This window comes from Lolium perenne, chromosome 4 (assembly GCF_019359855.2).
Source record: "Lolium perenne isolate Kyuss_39 chromosome 4, Kyuss_2.0, whole genome shotgun sequence".
Lineage (NCBI taxonomy): Eukaryota > Viridiplantae > Streptophyta > Magnoliopsida > Poales > Poaceae > Lolium > Lolium perenne.
In genome coordinates this window covers 174,470,484-174,490,157 of record NC_067247.2, presented here as the reverse complement: position 1 = coordinate 174,490,157, position 19,674 = coordinate 174,470,484, and the positions used below count along the sequence as shown (strand labels likewise).

The 19,674-nt window shown below is 38.5% G+C and overlaps 1 protein-coding gene and 1 long non-coding RNA gene across 9 annotated transcripts; one reads left to right on the top strand and one right to left on the bottom strand.

Annotated features, from left to right (window-relative positions):
- The first annotated feature begins 4,718 nt into the window (after positions 1–4,718).
- LOC127348779 (uncharacterized) lies at positions 4,719–9,125 on the top strand. Its single transcript, XR_007879935.2, has 3 exons — positions 4,719–4,751; positions 8,329–8,388; positions 8,888–9,125. It is a non-coding gene; the product is annotated as an uncharacterized lncRNA (long non-coding RNA).
- A 1,990-nt stretch (positions 9,126–11,115) lies between these two features.
- LOC127294629 (uncharacterized) lies at positions 11,116–15,344 on the bottom strand. Of its 8 annotated transcripts, none has more exons than XR_011743080.1 (6): positions 14,921–15,338; positions 14,735–14,802; positions 14,429–14,522; positions 14,189–14,349; positions 14,022–14,102; positions 11,116–12,893 (listed from the first exon to the last, which is right to left on the bottom strand). XR_011743080.1 is itself a non-coding variant. In XM_071818912.1 (6 exons), the coding sequence occupies exons 1-4, from the start codon at positions 15,006–15,008 to the stop codon at positions 14,201–14,203; spliced, it is 399 nt and encodes a 132-aa protein (XP_071675013.1). In that variant the 5' UTR covers positions 15,009–15,338; the 3' UTR covers positions 11,116–12,893; positions 14,075–14,102; positions 14,189–14,200. The 8 variants fall into 8 exon arrangements, 3 of the variants coding, with proteins under 3 accessions (XP_071675013.1, XP_071675012.1, XP_051180440.1); XM_071818912.1 differs by having other exon boundaries at positions 14,075–14,102; XR_007846821.2 differs by having other exon boundaries at positions 14,022–14,349; positions 14,921–15,337.
- Between the last annotated feature and the right edge of the window lie 4,330 nt (positions 15,345–19,674).

Sequence of the window (19,674 nt, the reverse complement as noted above, 5' to 3'; positions counted from 1 at the left end):
TTGTCCCTCGGAGGAAGATTGGTTCTCATTAATTCAGTACTGACAAATATGGTACTGTATATGTTATCATTCTTTCTGTTGCCAAAAGGAATTCTACATAAACTCGATTATTATCGATCCAGATTCTTTTGGCAAGGGGACAGCGAGAAAAAGAAATATCGACTGCTTAAATGGAGTGTAGTTTGTAGTCCCAAAGATCAAGGCGGACTGGGAGTTCATGACCTGGAGGTCAAGAACTCAGCTCTGCTGGGTAAATGGCTTTTTAAGCTTCTTACTGAGGATGGGATTTGGCAAACTATTCTTCGTAGAAAGTATATTGGCTCGAAGGCGCTATCCCAAGTGGTTTGGAAACCTGGGGATTCTCACTTCTGGGCTGGTCTCATGGCGACAAAAAATGTATTCTTTCGCCATGGTACTTTCTCTATTAAGAATGGAGAACAAATACGATTCTGGGAAGATGTCTGGTTAGATAATGCTTCCTTAAGTGAACAGTATCCTGCCTTGTATAGTATTGTTCGTCGCAAAGGTGATACCATTGCCACAGTAATGGCTACCTCACCTTCGAATGTGACGTTCAGACGGGTTTTACTTGGACAAAGGCTATTGGCATGGAATGCTTTAATTCAACGGCTGGGAGATATTCAACTATCACCTGCACCGGATGAATTTAGATGGAATCTTCATGTAGATGGTACTTTCTCAGTCAAATCTTTATACAATACGATTCTTCATTCTGATATACCGGTTGATAATAATAAGAAAATCTGGAAGATGAAAATACCATTAAAAATAAAAAAATTTGGATGGTATCTTCGTCGCGGAGTTATTCTTACCAAAGATAATCTTGTCAAGCGGAATTGGCATGGAAGTTCTAGGTGTGTTTTTTGTCACCAAGATGAAACTATTAAACACCTTTTTTCCAGTGCCATTTTGCGAGATCTATTTGGTCAGTCATCCAAGTCGCATCTACCCTATATCCCCCGACTAGTGTAGCCAATGTCTTTGGCAACTGGCTTCACGGTATCGATTCAAGTATTTTCCGTTTGTGGTTACCTCTTCAGCGGATGGAGAACCGAGACCTATTTACGGAGGTCTGTACACGGTTGGAGGCTACGGCGAGGGATACTTTTTCCCTACATGGGTGGCAGCATAGTCTACGGATTGCAGCACCACCCACACCATAGGCGTTATATGATTCATCGTTCCGATATGTATTCCGCCTAGTTTTATATTTTTTGAATCCAGACATTTTGAACGGCTGTGTGCATACTGGTTATGCAGAGGCTGGATGTAATTGCTTTCCCAAAAGTAATAAAGCATCCTTTATCGAAAAATATAGATCGAAGAGAATAGTTTTTGGTACATACAAAATCGAATCGTGTTTACACAGTATGAGAAGGGTTTTGACTATCATAATCTGCACTATTAAGAATTATGTATGCATTATCTTGTTGGATACGATAATAATAAAATATTTCAGGAAGTAATTTACATTTTTTTTGCGGAGAAAGTATTTAATGTTGACACCTGTATTATATGGTAGTAATAGATTTTTAGCGCATACAAAATTGAATCCTGTTTACAGAGTCTGAGAAGGGTTTTAATTACCATATTCTGCAATATTGCGAATTATGTATGCAGTATCTTGTTGGATACGATAATAATGAAATATTTCAGGAAGTAATTTACATTTTTTTTGTGGGGAGAAAGTAATTAATGTTGACACCTGTATATTATATGGTAGTAATAGATTTTTTGCGCATACAAAATCGATTCGTGTTTACACAGTATGAGAACAGAAGGAAACAGAGGCCAATTATTTCTAAATATTTTTAGTAACGGCTAATTCATTAATTAAATCATGCAAGCTGCTGGTGACCACGCACTCAAGATTGCATTAGCTGTAAAATGCACCGCAGTTTCAAACCTTATATTCCCTGGCTGGACCGAAATTGAAATTTATTTGTTGTCTTCATCTAAACATTTCCTCTCTTTCCTCCAGTCGCCACCCAAGTCATCTGGAAAAAACAATCATCCTACACGTATTCTCGGCCTGCCGTCCGTCCAGGACCTCATTCTTCTACTCTGCGGAAACAAGGTTTGCTTTCATCGATACCATCTTGTACCTAATCTCCTCGTTCTGTTACTTCTTCACTTATTCGTGCAAACCCTTGTTGTACCTAGGCCAAGATCTGGAAGGAGATATGGAAAAGATACCCTCCACTCCTGCTGACAGTGACAGAACCATCAGCGTTGAGTTTGTGCGGAACCAAGCAGCAGAAGATAATGGCCTGGAAGCAGAATCTGCAATGGTTGTACCTGTTGTAGATTCGGCCTCTCGTAATAAGGCTGTTGTCGAGTCAAAATCCATACAACTGCCTCTCGAACCTTGGCTGAAGAAAATAGATTCGGGCAGAGGCATATGGACAGCTACTAAAACCTTTAGATCAGATGGGAAGAAATCTGACAAGGTTCGTATATTCATTTTCTAATGCACTCAGACATGCTTTATTTATAAAATCATTATTTTACTATGTATTAACCATCTCACAACATACGTCTTTTTTTATGATGAGCCTGAGGATAAATTAGATCTCGTTTTTTTATGAAAAATAATATTGTGTGGTTTCTCTTCTAATCTGGTGGACTTTTGAATCTTCTGTGGTAGAAGTCTATTCAACTCTAGCCTCTAGGACACTTCTGTTGTTGATACTTCATGATAGCGGGTAGTTGTAGGTGAATAGACAGAAAAAAAAACTCATGACTATCCGTTTGTGTTGCTAACATCCTTCCTGGATGCCAGCTAGGTTATCTCACTTCTCCACCAGTGTTCTTGAAGCTCCACCCAAATGTTCCCGTAGTTGTATGTGATGCCAATTTATCAAAAGCTCAGCTTCTTGTAGATTGGTTTGAAGGGACAAGTCCGCCATTCCTGTATAGTGCAATGCTCGCTGGAAACATGGGATTAGATTAGGACACCGGGAGCAACATAGGAGTCTCCTGTTGCACACCGCTTCGTACCCCAAAAAAAGGTGGTGCATAATGCGCGGCCAGGCGTCGGACAAGGAGACAACAAGAGAATCACATCTATGCCGTGTGAGCCCATAAACTGTAACATTTATGTGACATTGTGCTTGTCATCCAATGACATTTGATGGAGTCCTTCCCATTGTCCCTCGTACTAGCTAGTAAAATAGTAAGGACTCTGTTATAAAATACAATAGAACAAGACGAACCATAGAAGAGGAACTGTGCATAGCTCTCATCCGTAGTACTATTTATGCATAAATCACTCATATAATTAGCTAGTAAAACAAGTAAGTACCTTAAAAAGAGAAATTGCAATAGAACAAGGTCAAACATAAGCGAAAAAATAGAATGTGGACAGCTCTCATCCACAATATGTATTCTATAAGGGTATATAGAGCAAAATATCTACTATTTTTTTTTAAAGATGTCAGTTATAAAAATATACTTTTTGTGTATAATCAATTTAGAAAACCTTTGAGAAAATTTCCGACCGTGCCTGAACAGTAAAAACGGCACTCATATCTATATATTCTACCTCTATAGGAACTGACGGTACTTTTACTAATAATCTGGCAAAGAAGAGATACAAATATTGCATGTCTATTCTACTTGTGCATAAAAATGTACGTTATGCTTAATATTGCGCGGAACATTATCAAGGTTCAGCATGTGATCGGCCTGATTTTTTTGTGTGAAGTGCCTATTCTTATTAGAATGAAACACCTGAACATGCAATATGCATATGGCAAGGTGAACTGAAGTTTGGGAGAATTGCACTGATACAAGAAAAGGTTTCCATAACTACTGAGCTGGGTTAGTTAAATATATGCCCAGGGATGGAGAAACGACAATGAGTGAAACTAAATTGAAGTGAAATTATTATATAGTCTTTTTTTTCTCTGGTCAGCTGAACGAGTTACGAGAATATATGTAGGAACCGGAGACATAGTGATTTTCTGACTCCTTAATTATGAGATATTTAACAGCTAACTCATTTTTTTATGATCAGCTCACGTCAGATCAAGGTATTTTAGAACACGCATCTGTGATGAGTTGTTAAACTATTTTACATCACTGAATTAACCATTTGATATTTTGCAAAGTTATCCAATAAATATAGACAAAAACAACACGCGGTTGTGCACCTCACTGGAGAACAATACATCCTAGTTTCAACCTAGGCAAACTTGATTTATCTGCCCTTTTTAATACCTTGTTCCTTATCTTATTGAACAACCATGTATATGAAAATTAACACAATTTTGGGATGAAATACGCTAAAAATATGTTAATACAAGTATCGAAGATTCTGAGTTGTCCCACATACAGAAAAATATTGTTTGTTCTGTATTACTAGTATATTTTCTGACTTTTATTGTTATTGCTACTTTTACATTTTGTATTTATATGTGCATCCTTACTCCCATACAAACTTATACTTTTGCATATATGTTAAATGCAATATATTTTGTTTCTTATTCCAGTACTTCTATCATAATGAGTATGAAGGACCCTTCCGCTCCAAACTCAACGTTCTCGAATTTTTAAATTATGGAACCGTAAAAGGGAAGGTCGTCAACAAAAAGGTGCCTAGATACTTCATTTTTAAGCATATAATAATTATATAAACTATATTTTCCCTATTTGCTTTTGAAGTTTTAAGTTGATATGTTTTCCTTTTGGGTTGCAGAGATCAGCTGGTACTACAAGTACTGATCATGGTATGTGTTGTTCGATCCATGTTTTCGAATACTTTATGTTTTATTTATTACTTTTTGTCCACTGAACTATCATACATAAGATTACATGGTTCCTTTTCAGCTGCTTGGACTTACTGATTGTTGCAAGTGTATTGTTTCACATAAATATACTTCTTGAACTTTACTGTAACATGTGCATATCAAACTTGGAGAAAATTGCTTCTATACCATTGACAAGTGCTGAAATTTCTCATTTTCCATCCAACAAAGCTCCGGTGCTTATATCCGAACACGATAAATTTTAGTGTGTCGTATATACCACTGTGTTAGTCTAGAGTTCTGTTAAGAGGCCAAAATAACTGCTTTGACCTATGTGGCAAATAAGCAAGAAATGAAAAATGTGTCTAGAAAAAATTGACTGCTTCTTGCCTCTATTTGCACGTGGAAATTTTAATCGACGTAACCTCATTGATTCACGTAGCAAACACTGGCTGATCTGATACATGCATCATGCATGCATGCGTGCAACTGCTTATACGCCGTGGATCCTTTTTGGGTGGACATTGATGCATGCAGCCATGAATTCCTCACTTGGATGGGTATGGGATGAGTTTTTGGTAGCGCTAGCTGCTTGGGGTGAGCTGTGTAGATGCCGCGCGCGTCATGTGCTCACACTAGTAGAAAACCTCTCATCCGTCTAAGCCATAAATACCGGTTCCCTTACGAACCGGTACTAAAGGGTGCATTAGTACCGGTTGCACTGCCCAGACCTTTAGTACCGGTTCGTAAGGACCTTTAATACCGGTTCGTGACACGAACCGGTACTAAAGGGTTCGCGTCAGCTGAAAAACCTTTAGTACCGGTTCGTGACACGAACCGGTACTAAAGGTTTTTCTGCTTCCCCACGCAGCTCCACACACACACACCCCCCCCCCCCCCCCCGTGGATCGCCTTTTTTGACACTGTAAAATAGAAAAGAAAATGATAGAAAATTCAAAAAATAAAATGTTTTCAGATTCTTGTATGTTATGCAACCTACTATTAGGGAAAATTAACAAATTTAAATTTTCACTTTTTTTGCAAAAAAGTTTTAAAAAATGGTAAAACCGCAATAACTTTTGCATACGACGTCGAAAAAAAACGTATAATATATCAAAAAAATCCTGGGAAAAAGTTACATCCGATTTCACCGGGGTTTACCCGGTTAGCCAATTTTTAGATTCTCAAAATTCCAAATGAAAATATGAAAGCAGGAAGATTTTAGTTTTTTTTTCCAGAAATTTAGAATTTTATATATTTTATTTTTTTTAAAATTAAAATATTAATTATAAGATTTTTTGAGTCCTAACATATTACTATTACTTTTATCAAGTTTTAGGTTTTGCAAAAAATATTAAATTTTTAAAAAATAATTAAAAATAATAAAAATTAAAAAAGTTAATTTTATTTATTTATTCAACATTATTATTACATCATTACTTTTGTTTATTAAAAGAATTATTTGGAATTCAAATGATAAAAAGTGTGACATCGACCAACATGTTAATAGGATTGATATGATACTACTATCACATACATGCGCGCGAAGCACTTGGAAGTGGAACGGGATGGAACTTGGAAGTTAAGCGTGCTAGTGCGGGAGTAATGTGAGGATGGGTGACCGACCGGGAAGTTTGACTACGGGTAAGTAATTTGACTAGAGATTAAGTGTAGTTAGAGACTAACGGGAATACTAGTAATTCTGAAAAAAATAAAAAAAGAGGCCGTGAAAAAAAGGGTGTGAAAAATAATTAGAAAAAATGGAAAAAAAAATTAAACAAAATAGGCTTTAATACCGGTTCGTGTTACGAACCGGTACCAAAGGTCTCCAGTCCCACGGGTTCCTCCGTGCCCACGTGGAGGCACCTTTAGTACCGGTTCGTAAGGAACCGGTACTAAAGGTGAGAGGCTTTTAGTACCGGATAATTAGTACCGGTTCCAAAACCGGTACTAAAGGCCCTTTGGAACCGGTACTAAAGGGGGGTTTTTCTACTAGTGTCATTAGGGGTGGAAACTGGTAGTGGATAGTCCATATTATCCGATATTCGTATTCGAAAAATTAAAAATGGAAGTGGTAATATCCGAATCCGGACGTCTGTAGAAATGGATATGGTAAATATCCGGATCCGTTTTTCAAAAAGCAAATACAAATATGGTATTGAATTTTGAAGCAAATGTGGATATGGAAATGGCTATATCCGTATCCGAATAAGATTATGTCAGCAAATTTTAGTAATTCAACCCCAATATGCCAATTATCTAACCTAGAGAAACTAACAAATGGGCAAAATGTTCTTTTATGTCATTTCATTTAAACTACTATGCATTATATCAGTATATTTATCTCCCTACCATTCTATAGTTGGCGCATTATAAGACATGAATATATTATTTCCTTATATTCGTATCCGCTCCGAATTGAGAAAACATCCGATCCGTATTCGTATTCGAGTAACATCCGCTCCGAATTCGTATTCGGCAACATCCGTATCCGCATCCGTATTCGTTTTGGAAATATGGAAACGGATATGGGAAGGGCACTATCCGATCCGCATCCGATCCGTTTCCACCCCTAAGTGTCATGCCGCATGCAAAATCCCAATGCAACTTGATTGAAGTTCAGAACCCGGCATGTGCACAACTAGCGAACGCCGGATGTCGTCTCCAATGCCATGCATGGCACTCTATGCTTCCGGCCTAGGTTGTCCGAAATCCGATCTTCAGCGAGACTAAAGTGCATAAATATGTATGCACACAAACACGGGTTAATAGGAAAATTCTTTACTGAATTAATTTTTGGGGCCAAAAAAATAATTAGAGATGTAGCATCTGGTTGTTGCCATCAAAGGAGTCGAGTAGGCGAAAACTTTGTACAAAGTCTTCACGCTGGGGAAGTGCTACTTGTTATTGGCTGGCAATCTGACCTAGTTTCGTTGAGGAATGATCTGCTCGGCTCTGTGTGAAGCGGTGCCCCATGATGTGTCTTCCTTGCCATGGTCCGCAAGCGTGGGTGGACCCTGGGAGAGTGGTGCAGGTTCAATTTACTTTTTCTCATTCTTATATTCTCAAGTGAGGTAAACTAGGAATTTGCAGCTAGACTGATAGGTGATAGGGAAGCCGAGACATGGTAACTCATGGTGGTGGAAAATAAGCACTAGAACTTGTTTGTGCTTGGTATATATGCACTAAATCTTTATTGGTTGGCAAATGAACCATTGGAGCGCTTGTCAATGGCATAGAAGCAGTGTTATCTAAAATTTACTTAATTTCACAAGCAAAACTTCAAGTAACCATTTCTGTACAATATTTTTTCCTTACTGGATATAACTTAACTTTTAGCTTGTGTTCTACATTTGGACATCCTAACCATATTTACCTTCATTATGTTTCGAATAATTTCGCATCCAAGCTCATCCCACAAGATATGTAAAACTCTTTTATGAGAATAAATTTGCTAGCTTTGATTTTAACAATCAGTATAATATTACATCGCAGCTTTAGTTAGGTTATTTGGAATTAGAGCCTGATTACTAACTTATTCTGACTATTATGTCTGCAGATTATAGACAGACCACTAAAAGACAAAGGACAGGGGATGCAAATTCAAGTAATACTTCAGGTAAACCACACAATTTTTCCTTACTCATGATATCATCTGTTAGCGGTGTTTTTTTTTTTTTTGCGAGGAATCTGTTAGCGGTGTTCAATACCTGAAACTACGTTCACTCTGTTGTATTCTATTATTTGGGGAAGAACTTCACTACAAAATGCACCACCTCCAATTGTCAAATGAATTTTTACATTTGCAACACCTTCTCAACTTGGAAGTCGTTGTCTTGATAAATATCTACAATCTGGTAGTATTATCACAGGTGGAATTTTTTTTACTTAATTGATCGTTAGGATAGAGTTTATTAATACAACATCATATATGGCGATATAGATTTATGTATATGATTGCATATGCAGGTCAAAAGTATATTCTAGATATAGTACGTCCTTAGTTTCATAGTAAATACTTTTTTACTTAATTTAACTGCTACACTTTGTATGTATCTTTCCTAAATGAAAAAAAAATTGACTGATGAATTATTTTTATGTCCCGCCGACATGTGCAGGTTCTACTGGATCGGAAAGAGGACCAGTGGCCCGGACTCGTACTACACTTCCACATGGATTCGTGTAGGAAATGTTCATCTCTTTCAGGCAAAAGGAAATAATTAAACTCTCAGAACTACATGATTTATTGTAATTTTCAATAAGAACCAATGTATACTGTCATAGTATACATGTACTATGTATCGTTGCTGCTGTTGTCGAATTTATTTATTTTCAAAGTTTTATGTTTGCATATGTATGGATATTAGAATATGAGCATGTTCCTTACAAAGTTTAAAACTATTTGCCCATTCATTTAACTAACTTGCGTGTTTATCAAATTGTCGACTCAGGATTTTTAAATTTGAAGACATTATCCTGTGAATAATTGGATTTCTTTAGAGACGGGTTGCAGACTCCCTATGCCAGCCTAACCAGAGATACCCTCTTTGGCTCTTTTCCTCCATTATTATTTCAATTGCTTGAGAAAAAAAATATGGCAAGATGAAGTATATTAACAAACTGCATACTTGACGCTATGTCCCTCATAATTGTTTCCTTACCTACTGACAAGTGCGCTTGACACGTAGTAGCTAGTGACACGGTGCTAAAGGAGAGGTTTACTTGCTTTTGGAAAGAGTGGGGCAATAGGGAGGGGAGTTTTGGCTCCCGGGTTGAGATGAGCCCGAAATCTGGACCAACCATTGTTGTTCGGAGATAGCGGTGCAGTGAATGGAAAGCGGTTGTACGGGCGGCAGGAAAACGAGAATACAGCTTCGTGCGCGTACGTTCCAGATCTGGGTCCCGCGACGGTAACGTTGTCCTTGACGGAGAGAACACGGGGATGGAAACGGGAACGTACAGAGGGTGAGCTGGACGGGCGGAACAAGTCGACGGCGGCATCCTAGACCGTTAGAAATAAGATAGCTTTGATACTAAGCTAACTAGGAAGTTATTAATATTAGCTTAGATCATAAGCTAAGTAGGTAGTTACTTTTGTTCAAACGCTGTAATCCCGAAGGGATGTCTTTGTAACCGCCTTATAGGCGTCTGTTCGGTGGGTATATATAGCCCCAACAATCATCAATGAAAGATCACTTGATTCTCTCACTCATTAGTTCTTAAACACGTTATCAGCACTTTGTCTCTACCAAGAGCATAGGGCAATAACAGAGAGAAGAAGAAAAGCAACACGCCACGACGGCCGGCGGCACAGATTCGCTCGCCGGCGTGATGTGTGGTCCGGCGGCTCCTGACGCGGCCACAACACCTCCGGGCGGCTCCTCTCTGCAGCGCCGAAAACCAGCGGGACGGCCTCCAACGGACGGGAACACTGCGTGGCTACGCGCCGGGGCGCGCTCGCAACGAGCACCGGGCGCAGCCGTTCCACGAACGGCGGTGGCGTTGATGGACCACGGACAGCACGCAGAAACGCCCTCCGCGCTTGTCCCGATAACGCGGCCGCCGAAGGCGACGACCGACGGCGGCGGCCGCAACCTTCAAGCGCGGCTCCCAGCAACGCAACTGCCAAAGACGCTCAGCGGGACGGCGGCGACCTTCAGCACACCTGCCCTTGGTGTAGACGGTGCCCTTCAGGCGCTGCGGCACGAACGGTACACGGCGACGCCCTCTGGCAACGCGCGGCACACTTGTCCTCCAGGCAACGCCACAAATCAACGCAGCGGAGTTCCCCTTCCCACTCCTTCACTCAATCGGCCTCACTACGGATATATGTGCGGTGGTCACGCCAAACTGCCCGTTGGCCCGGTCGCCACCGCACGGTGAAGCTATCTAGAAGCCGAACGAATCAATCCACACAGATAAAGATAGGCATACCTTATCTCTTTGGTGTATTTGCAATTATCCCCTTCCCTACTACATTTATAAATGAGCCATCAGACTCACAAACTTGGAAGTCCAGAATTGATTTCTTGGCACTTCACGCTGTTGGTTCTTATTTGAACTTTAAGACCTTTTTTCCATCAGGAAAATATTCATGGTAAACTATCAGGTTATTTTTCTTATAAATTGCATCTAAAATAATAATTATGCACAATTTTACATCATGTAGAATTACCATTGAGGCCATAACGTGCTTTCACATAATACAAACTAGTAGTTGGGGCGCCTCCTCGCTGGTCCTTTGCGGCTCAATAACTACCCAATTAAAGAGATCCATGAGCAATTTACACCTAAAAACATCCGTGATACTTTCTGTAGATGTAGAGAGCACATGAAGATATACAAATTAAACTGACATGTAGGATAGCACAGATATGTCTTACACAAAATCCAATACCATAAAGATACCATTGGTTTGGCCTGGCCTAAATACAGAATCATAGGTTGGTGTGGTTCATGCGGCTAATTACATAAGAAAATTTGCAAACGTGTAAAATAAGGAAGGCAGTGTACTGACCATATATTATGCATATCACTATTAGCTTCAGGGAGTGACATAATTGACAAACAAAGGTAAAACAATAATGTCACGAACAAGTGTGCACTGACATCGACACCGCTCCAAAATGAACATGTAACCTATGAAAGGTCAAATAAAAAAATATGACAGGACGAGAGAGAAATAATATGAAGCAAAGGAATATGCAATAGATGATCCGCGGTGCAACTTTCATGTAGAGCCAAAAATCACCAAACACATGCAATTACTTCCCCTTCTCCAGGTGACCAGTGTTGATAGCAAGAGACACATAGTAAAGCAATAAAGGAGCACATGGAAATGTGATCTCAGGAAAAATAACAGGATAAGGACCACTAAGCACCTCCTTGACCATCAGCGGGACTATCGGCCATGGCCCAGCCTTCTCAGGAAATTTGCACAACATGTGGCCTATATTGCTGAAGTGGTCCATCCGTTTCCTGTTGATATTGCGTTTTTTAGGGCCCACTTCAATCCCTGGCCTAGTCTTCATTCTCGCTGATGTTCCTCCAGTGCTCTTAGGATGATTTTTTAATTTCATAGTCAGGGAATGCGTCACAATCCTGTAAATTGCAGTGTCTTATTTAATATGTTTCAGCAAATGTGGCGAAGCAGTAACAAAGTGGCAATGCTATTACTTTACTATTTCATTTTACTATCCTGTGTGAAGCAATACTTGTACAAGATGGTCAATACATGTTCCTTTCTTTTCATTAATATAAAACATAAGATAATTAAAGAAAGGATGTGGCATATCATAGCAATAACTACAAATGCACAAATGTGTGTCAATGCAAGCAACTCTAATTTTCAGGCATTACTATTGACAGATTTATAACTAAGAACTGGTTTTATTGTTCATATCAAAATATCTTCAGAACTTTATTAAACAATATAACAAAAGGAAAAGCATAATCGAAAACAGATAATACTAAAAGAGATTAGGTTATAGTATCATACAGAACACATTGGAAAGTTCACCATAGCAGCAAATATGTGCATGGACAAAGATACATTCTTGAAGGGGATAAAACAAATACTAAATGATACATTATCTCAGATTAAGAATCAATAATTGGTACCCAATGGTAGAGATAGAAAGCGCACCTGGGTATGTAGGGGCTGTCATTCCCATCAACAGTATTGCTAGAGCATAACAATAGGGAATAAAGGGTAATCTAATCTAAATGAACACAGAAAGGGATGCATCTAAACAATCGATGGTTTCTCGCTGTCTCAAATCGAGATAAGAACATTGGCAAACAACGGCAATAACCCATGATCTCTCATTGCCTGACCGTCTCACATTCTCAACCACATCACATATTAAGATATCAAACCAAGTAATGGAATATGGAGGAGAATGGAGTGCACATACCAACTGGTGTGATAAACCGACTATGTCAATGACATGGACTCAAGGAGAAGAGTAAAAGCACTCAAATTGAAAGCTTCTCTCCACAGGAGAAATTATGTCACTTTAATTGCACAAAGAAGATGACGCAATCACTTCAGCTCAAATCAGTTGTGTGAAAATTGCATGCAAAAGCAAGGTGTTGATGCTGCGGTGGAGTTGAATGATGACCCTGCAATCAAAGCAAACAGTCGTGAGTGTGAACTAAAAAAATATGGCTCTCTCTATTTCTACAAAAAAAAAAATCTGATGAGTATCTAAACATAACAAGTGTAACCAACGGGATGGCAAACCTTGGCACGATGAAAGGGGCATGGTCCATGGTGTAGAGACAAAATAAGCATGCGTTGAGATACAAAGTAAAATGGGATGAAATTTGAAATGAATGTGGAATATCATATCTTTAATACAATGATAATTGCATATAGGCTGAAAGGCATAATTCATACACTAAATTCTTATCCTTGTCTGACCTCAACCAAGTTTCGTATGGCCAACAAAGAACGTTATAAGCTCAGAAAATATTAGCGTAGTGCACAAACAATTCAGATGCAGACATGCAGCGAAGCAAAAGAACACATGCCAAAGTGGGATAACAACTTGTCAGAACTTTACTGGTTTCTATGAAATAATTAATTGATGATCCACCAGCCTGTATCTACCAAACACTTTATCTAGCAAACACTTTCTTGCTTATCCTATATCTACATCCACCAGCCCGTGGCAATAAAATACAATAATCCATCTAAAAACCGTTCAGATAACCTAGTCTCTCTCATCTAGCAAAGGTCACTCAACACATATATTACTTCAAAAAGAAAATTTGCAAGAAACAATGTGCATGTTCAAGCATCTAGAATTATAGGACCGCGACACTTACGTAGGGAGATAAATGAGCAATAACAGTATGACGCAACACGAATCATAGCTAAAGAATTGAGCCTCCTGTTATTTCTTTACCAGATAATATCATATCCAAAATTGTATTGTGGTGCTGAAAGTGAAAACATATTGCTTTGATCTACAAGATCTGAAGGAGGGCAACACAGATAGATCTCCAGACAAAAAATCAATTTGCAAATTGGTGTTTTAAAGGGAAGGGGCTAATCTAATAATAGCAGCATACCATGATATTTTAGCTAATGCGAGCTGATTCTGATAAATAAAAGTACATGTGGTAATGGTTATCTGGTATAAATGGATGAATGGATGAGGGCCAACCGAACTACCAAATGTAGGAAAAGGGCGATAATTAGGGTAGCCGCATCATAAACTGAAAGAAAAAAAGACACGTATGCACCTTTCTACAATCTCTCTTGACAATTTCAGGTAACATAGAGTCAAAGTATCTACCTGCTCCATGTAATAAGGATCGTCGAAACTGAAATAAAAATGGCATGTCAATGTGCTGATATGATGTTTGTAATCATTATGAATAAGATGGGAACAACAAGTCCTCAGTCATACAATTGTTCAACTTTAAGTAGAAAAAGCTTGCTTCCATAGAGAATCATCTGTAACAATAAACCCTTCAGGAAATTCACTAACGAGCCAACAAAGTTGATGTTTGTTTCCATGTCTCCATGAGATAACTATATACATAATCAAAGTTACGCTGTGGTAGACAGCTGCAATAAGAACAAAGCACCACGATTACGGTAAGGATATGCAGTTTAAATTTATATGAGAATAGAGGAGATGACTAACCTCTGAGAGACCAATGAAAAATGGTTATTATCAGCATCTCGCAATGCATTTGCCTAGAACTTGCATCTTTCATAGAAACAATACATTGGAACACCTGCAGGCAAACTAAAATATTACTTTCTCAAACAATTAAAAATGTAAATTGTTAATAGTTTTAGATCCACTATGCTTATCACACAGCATGCAATTTCATAGGACATGATTAGTAGCCACCAGCATTCAGAAATATGAAGTCAAAAGCATCAAAGAAAATTATGCGTACCAGCCACCCATCAAGGAGATATTGTAGTTCAATTTGGCACCCACCTCTGCCGCTGAAGTCTGATCCATCGATTCAATCTGCCACAAACCTCTGCTTCTGAAGCTTCGCGTCGCTGAAAAATAGTGGTACTCCACAAGATGCGTCAAGATCAGGGTAAGGTGGGAGATAGAAAGATAGGAGACCTGGGTTAAAGGGTAAGAATAAAGGTCAGGGGATGAGATTGGAGTCACCTGTGTCCCGCGCCGGCGACGACGACAGCTGACAAACCATGAACTGCGCTGCTGCTGCAACCACACTGCGCAGGCGGAAGCGAGCCATCGCTGGTACCTTTGTTGCCGCCGCCACACTGCTCGCCGATAAGACGTACCTGCATCGTGATCCAAGCCAACCACGCCCGCCGTTCCCCGCCGCCACTCACGAGCTTGCCGTTCCCCGCCGCCATTCAGATCTCGCCGTTCCTCGCCTCCATTTCTCCCAGCTCTTCGTCGTCGGCTGCCCGCTCCGTGCTACTCTCAGTAGCCTCCGCCGCCGGGAAGAGTGGGATGAGAGAAAATAGGGTTTGAGAGGTAGAGAGCCCACCAAGAGATAGGAAAGGTTCGGCCGCGTTCTTTTCCTCGCTCGCAGTACATTGTGTCCTGTTTTCCTGCAGTACAAGTGCGGTACAAATTATTGGCCAGGCAGTACATCAACGACTGTACCAAAATCGCCAGCGCAACCGCTCCACGGGGCTATCGTGGAGAGCCCTGAGATAGGGCTAACACACACGCACTTGCTTGTTCTTAATGTATGTGTACTACATACATTTCATACGAATTCCTCTTGAATTTATGTCATGTTATATATTTTCCTCTAGCTTTTCCATAACATGTAATTCGGTATAGCAACTCTATCACAATCAAAAAAAAATCTTGCAAGCCTCTCATTTAAAACGAATGGTAGTATTATGTAACTATCTCAAATTTAATTTGTGAATCACAAGAAAATGGCATCGATTGCCAAAACGCATTAGCTTAACATTCAAGTTGTTCCTCTAGATCATACTTGTTGTTTACCAAATATATTTTACTATCATAGTAAAACGAATTCATGCATGATCCTTTCATGTTTCTATTACATGGTGCTACATAAAATTACGGAGCCTACATCGTGAAATACTATTCGGGCATATTACGTCTATCAAGACAAAATCCATCATACATGACACTGATTGAGTTTCTCACAAAACTGCTATAGGTTCTCCATTATATGGTGATAATTGTATTCACTATAAATAACCAATGTCAAAAATACATATCTATGTTTTGGCAATGAATTTAACATCTCCCATCACTTTGGGTAAGAAGTCCAAAGCATTGATAGAAGTTTCATTTAATATCTCAATATTGAATGTCTACTCCATGGTCATTAATTAAGGAATTACCTCGACCATTAATATGCTCAATCGAAGCATTTTCACAAACTTATTTACTATCATAGTAAATGATTTGCATGATCATCTCATGCAAGGCTAAAATCTCCATCAAAGGAATTCACTAAACTCATATTAGATGAGAGAAAATGGATAAATATCTATTCCTCTCTAAAATCTCCACCAAGGAGATATTTGCTGTATAAACACAATGTTAATAGGTTCTCATTCATTTTTGAGGATTTCTTGTCCATTGAAGTTATTCATTTCTGTCACTGTTCAAAAACTAGGCCGATTCAACGATTACTAGGCCGATTAATCGCTACTAGGGGCTTGAACGTGTCGATTACCATTAATCTCTTGTGTTAATCTTTTAGCCCGATTAATCAGTCCGAAAGTCCGATTACTAGGTATTTTCCCGATTAACTATCACACTTGGTCAAAAAAGTTACAATATTTTCAATGCATATCGCTAATACAGGCGCTACCCCTCCCCAATAAACTAGATTTTGCGAAGCTCCCGCTTGATTGTAGCCCTCCAGTTGCTTCATTTCCACTAGTGCCAAATAATTTCTTGCCCTCCCAGACCAGTTACTCATAGTTTCCCAGACCTCAGATACAGGAGCTTGATCACCATGAGGAGCTCGTCCAGGAACTGGAGGATGCCTTCAATATGTTAGGTGGTTGAGGTGTAAGAGGGGTCATACCCTAGGTAGGTGGTGGGAGAAGAAGCGGAAGGAAGGAACGCGGCTTCGGCTAGTGGATCCTGGTTTGCTCCTGACCTTAAACATTAGGTCATGGAGGAGAAGCGTACAAGTTTTTCTAGGATTTTAGGCTTTAGAGAAGTAGGGAGAGACATATAGAGGCTCATATACTATTATTTTTCTTATATAAATTGTTTTAAGTGCTAATTTGTGTAGGTTGCACCGACTAGTCACCGACCGATTAAATCAGTTAATCGTCCGAATTCCGATTAATCTCTACTCCCAAGCCGGCCGAGCAGTTAACGATTACCGATTTCCTTAACATTGATTTCTGTTATCTATAAAATCAACTCCAAGTTTATATTTTGTGATTAGGCAATTTCAAATATGTGCCTGATTCAAAAACCTCAATGCACTTTACATCCTACTTTGATGGTAATGCACATACATCATCGTCTTTATTTCAGGATATATATATGTTATCTTCTTATGAAGAATCATTAGATACACCCTACGGGTGATATATAGCACGACCTGAAATTCAAGTATTACTCATAATACTAAGAATCTCAATGGTCTTGAAAAGAACCATGAGAAATCAATGTAAAGTGGAGGTAAAATGACAAGCATAAACATAATGGCCGTGTTAAAAGGGGATAACATAACTCTCAAGTTCATCAAAGATGTTATTGTATGAATCATTATACATATGAAATCCCAATTCCCAAGACTTTTGGTTGGGTTATTCCCCTAAATTCATCATATAATATGAGTTCAACTGGATAATTTTGAAGGTCACTTCGATAATTTTGAAGCTCACTTCAATAAACACCAGAATATAATATGGTTATGGATTGTACTTATATTCTTCATCATGAAGAAAACAAAAGTGTAATCCGGCAGGAGATACACTCCTTCACAATAACATGTTTCTTGTGGAATAAAATTCCCAATAGATTTTTGGGACTTCATTTTGTCTCATGACTATCCAAATATGTCATTTAACATATACGCATACTATTAAATGTGGTATGTTGTCCATTAATATCATGTTTCTCATACATGACATTTCAATGTATGAAGTAAATTCATACTAAACTTTGTTGCGTCGAAACTAATTTTTTCAGATTTTGATGAATCTAAGATTTTTCATAATCTCCTTGATCACTCATTATAGGGATAATGCGAAAAATTAGTGAAATTTTGCTGGTCACAATTTACAAGTTGCAAAATTCTCAAATCATTAGACTTTCTGAGCACCTAATGTGCCATGAGAATTTTTTTTCTTCTAAGTCTCTCACACTCCACTCAAAATACTTGAATCTATTCAAGAAGATACTTGTTGACTATTCAACAACTATCTGGATCATATAAGTATTTCATGGTATTGATAGACACATCTAGTGGATGATCTTACATGGGTCTTTAATCTCCACAGATCCATGATTTTACTAAATTAATTGCTCAAATTATCAAATTAAGAGTAAAATATTATATATATTGGTTAAACCAATACTAATATTTTTTTCATGAGCATTCATGATTTTACTAAGTACCCGCGTGTACATACCCAGAATAGTGCAACTAAATTCTTCGTCAAAAGAATCAAACTAATTAAATAGCCACTGCAACAAAATTTTGATATACCAACATATTGTTGGAGACATGCGGTCTTACACGCCGTAGATCTAATCTAGATCATTACAGTTGCTTATCATACTGCTTCTCCTTGCAGTAAGTACGTGAAAATCAAACAAGTATTTCCCATCTGCGATAATTCGGTTATATACCGGTATCACCACCCCATCGTACATCATGGGCCCTCACATCAATTTGGGATCTATGTGATAAATAACTGAGGTATAATTGTTTATCCGTCAAATGCCTCAAGACCCTAACAAGGGAGTTATTGATAGCCCGTACGCTGATTGCATTTGCAATAACGACATTTTTCGGCATTAGGAGGAGATTAGTACCACAAAGAATGCCGATAAATAAATAATAAATGTCATAGACTTTCAGTCCTTATATTCATGTAGTTGAGAATCTAAACGACAAGTTTAGTCATAAATTTGCAACACATTGCAAATCTGCCACATACATTTACTCGTGACAAATATGTCACAAAATCATATTATGCATGCAACCTATGTGCCAAAAGAGTAAAGGTACCTAATGTAACCACTTTCCTCCAAAATGAGAGCAAACGGGGGAGAAAATTGGCCACATGAGATATAAATTCTCACATGCTTCCGCGGAATAGAGGAAATTATATCCTCAACAAGTAAATGTAGTTCAACCTCAAGTTGAATAACACATAGTGGATGCTCATCATCCAAAACCAGTACAAATGTGCACATAATTTTAAGTGTTGGGACATCGAAACACCTTGACTCCATTGTTATGGGAAATCATGAGGAGTTCAAATATTTTAATCAAATTTCCACAAATCTTATTGATTCAAAAGAATCATACAACAAAGACTACATTTTGTCGACAAATATTTATTCTTAAAATTGCTAAACCTTTGGGGCCCTGAACCAAAGTCCATGGCAGAGTGCCTAATGCACTCATATGTTGGTTCAACTAGAAGGATGCAATTGAATAAGAATAGCACTCACTCAATAAGGGAGGTATTTACCATCGTAATACCTATTCCTCATAAGCACCTTCCCTCTGGAAGGCAAATGACTTTTTGTTAACAACAAAAAAAACAATGAGGTGGTGATAAAGTGAGGCTTGTAGCGCAAGGGTTCACGCAGAGACCTGACATCAATTATATATGATGTATACCCTATTGGTATAAGTGGAATTATGTTTCGATACTAATATTATTGGCAATTATAAATGAACTATCCATGTAGCTGATGGA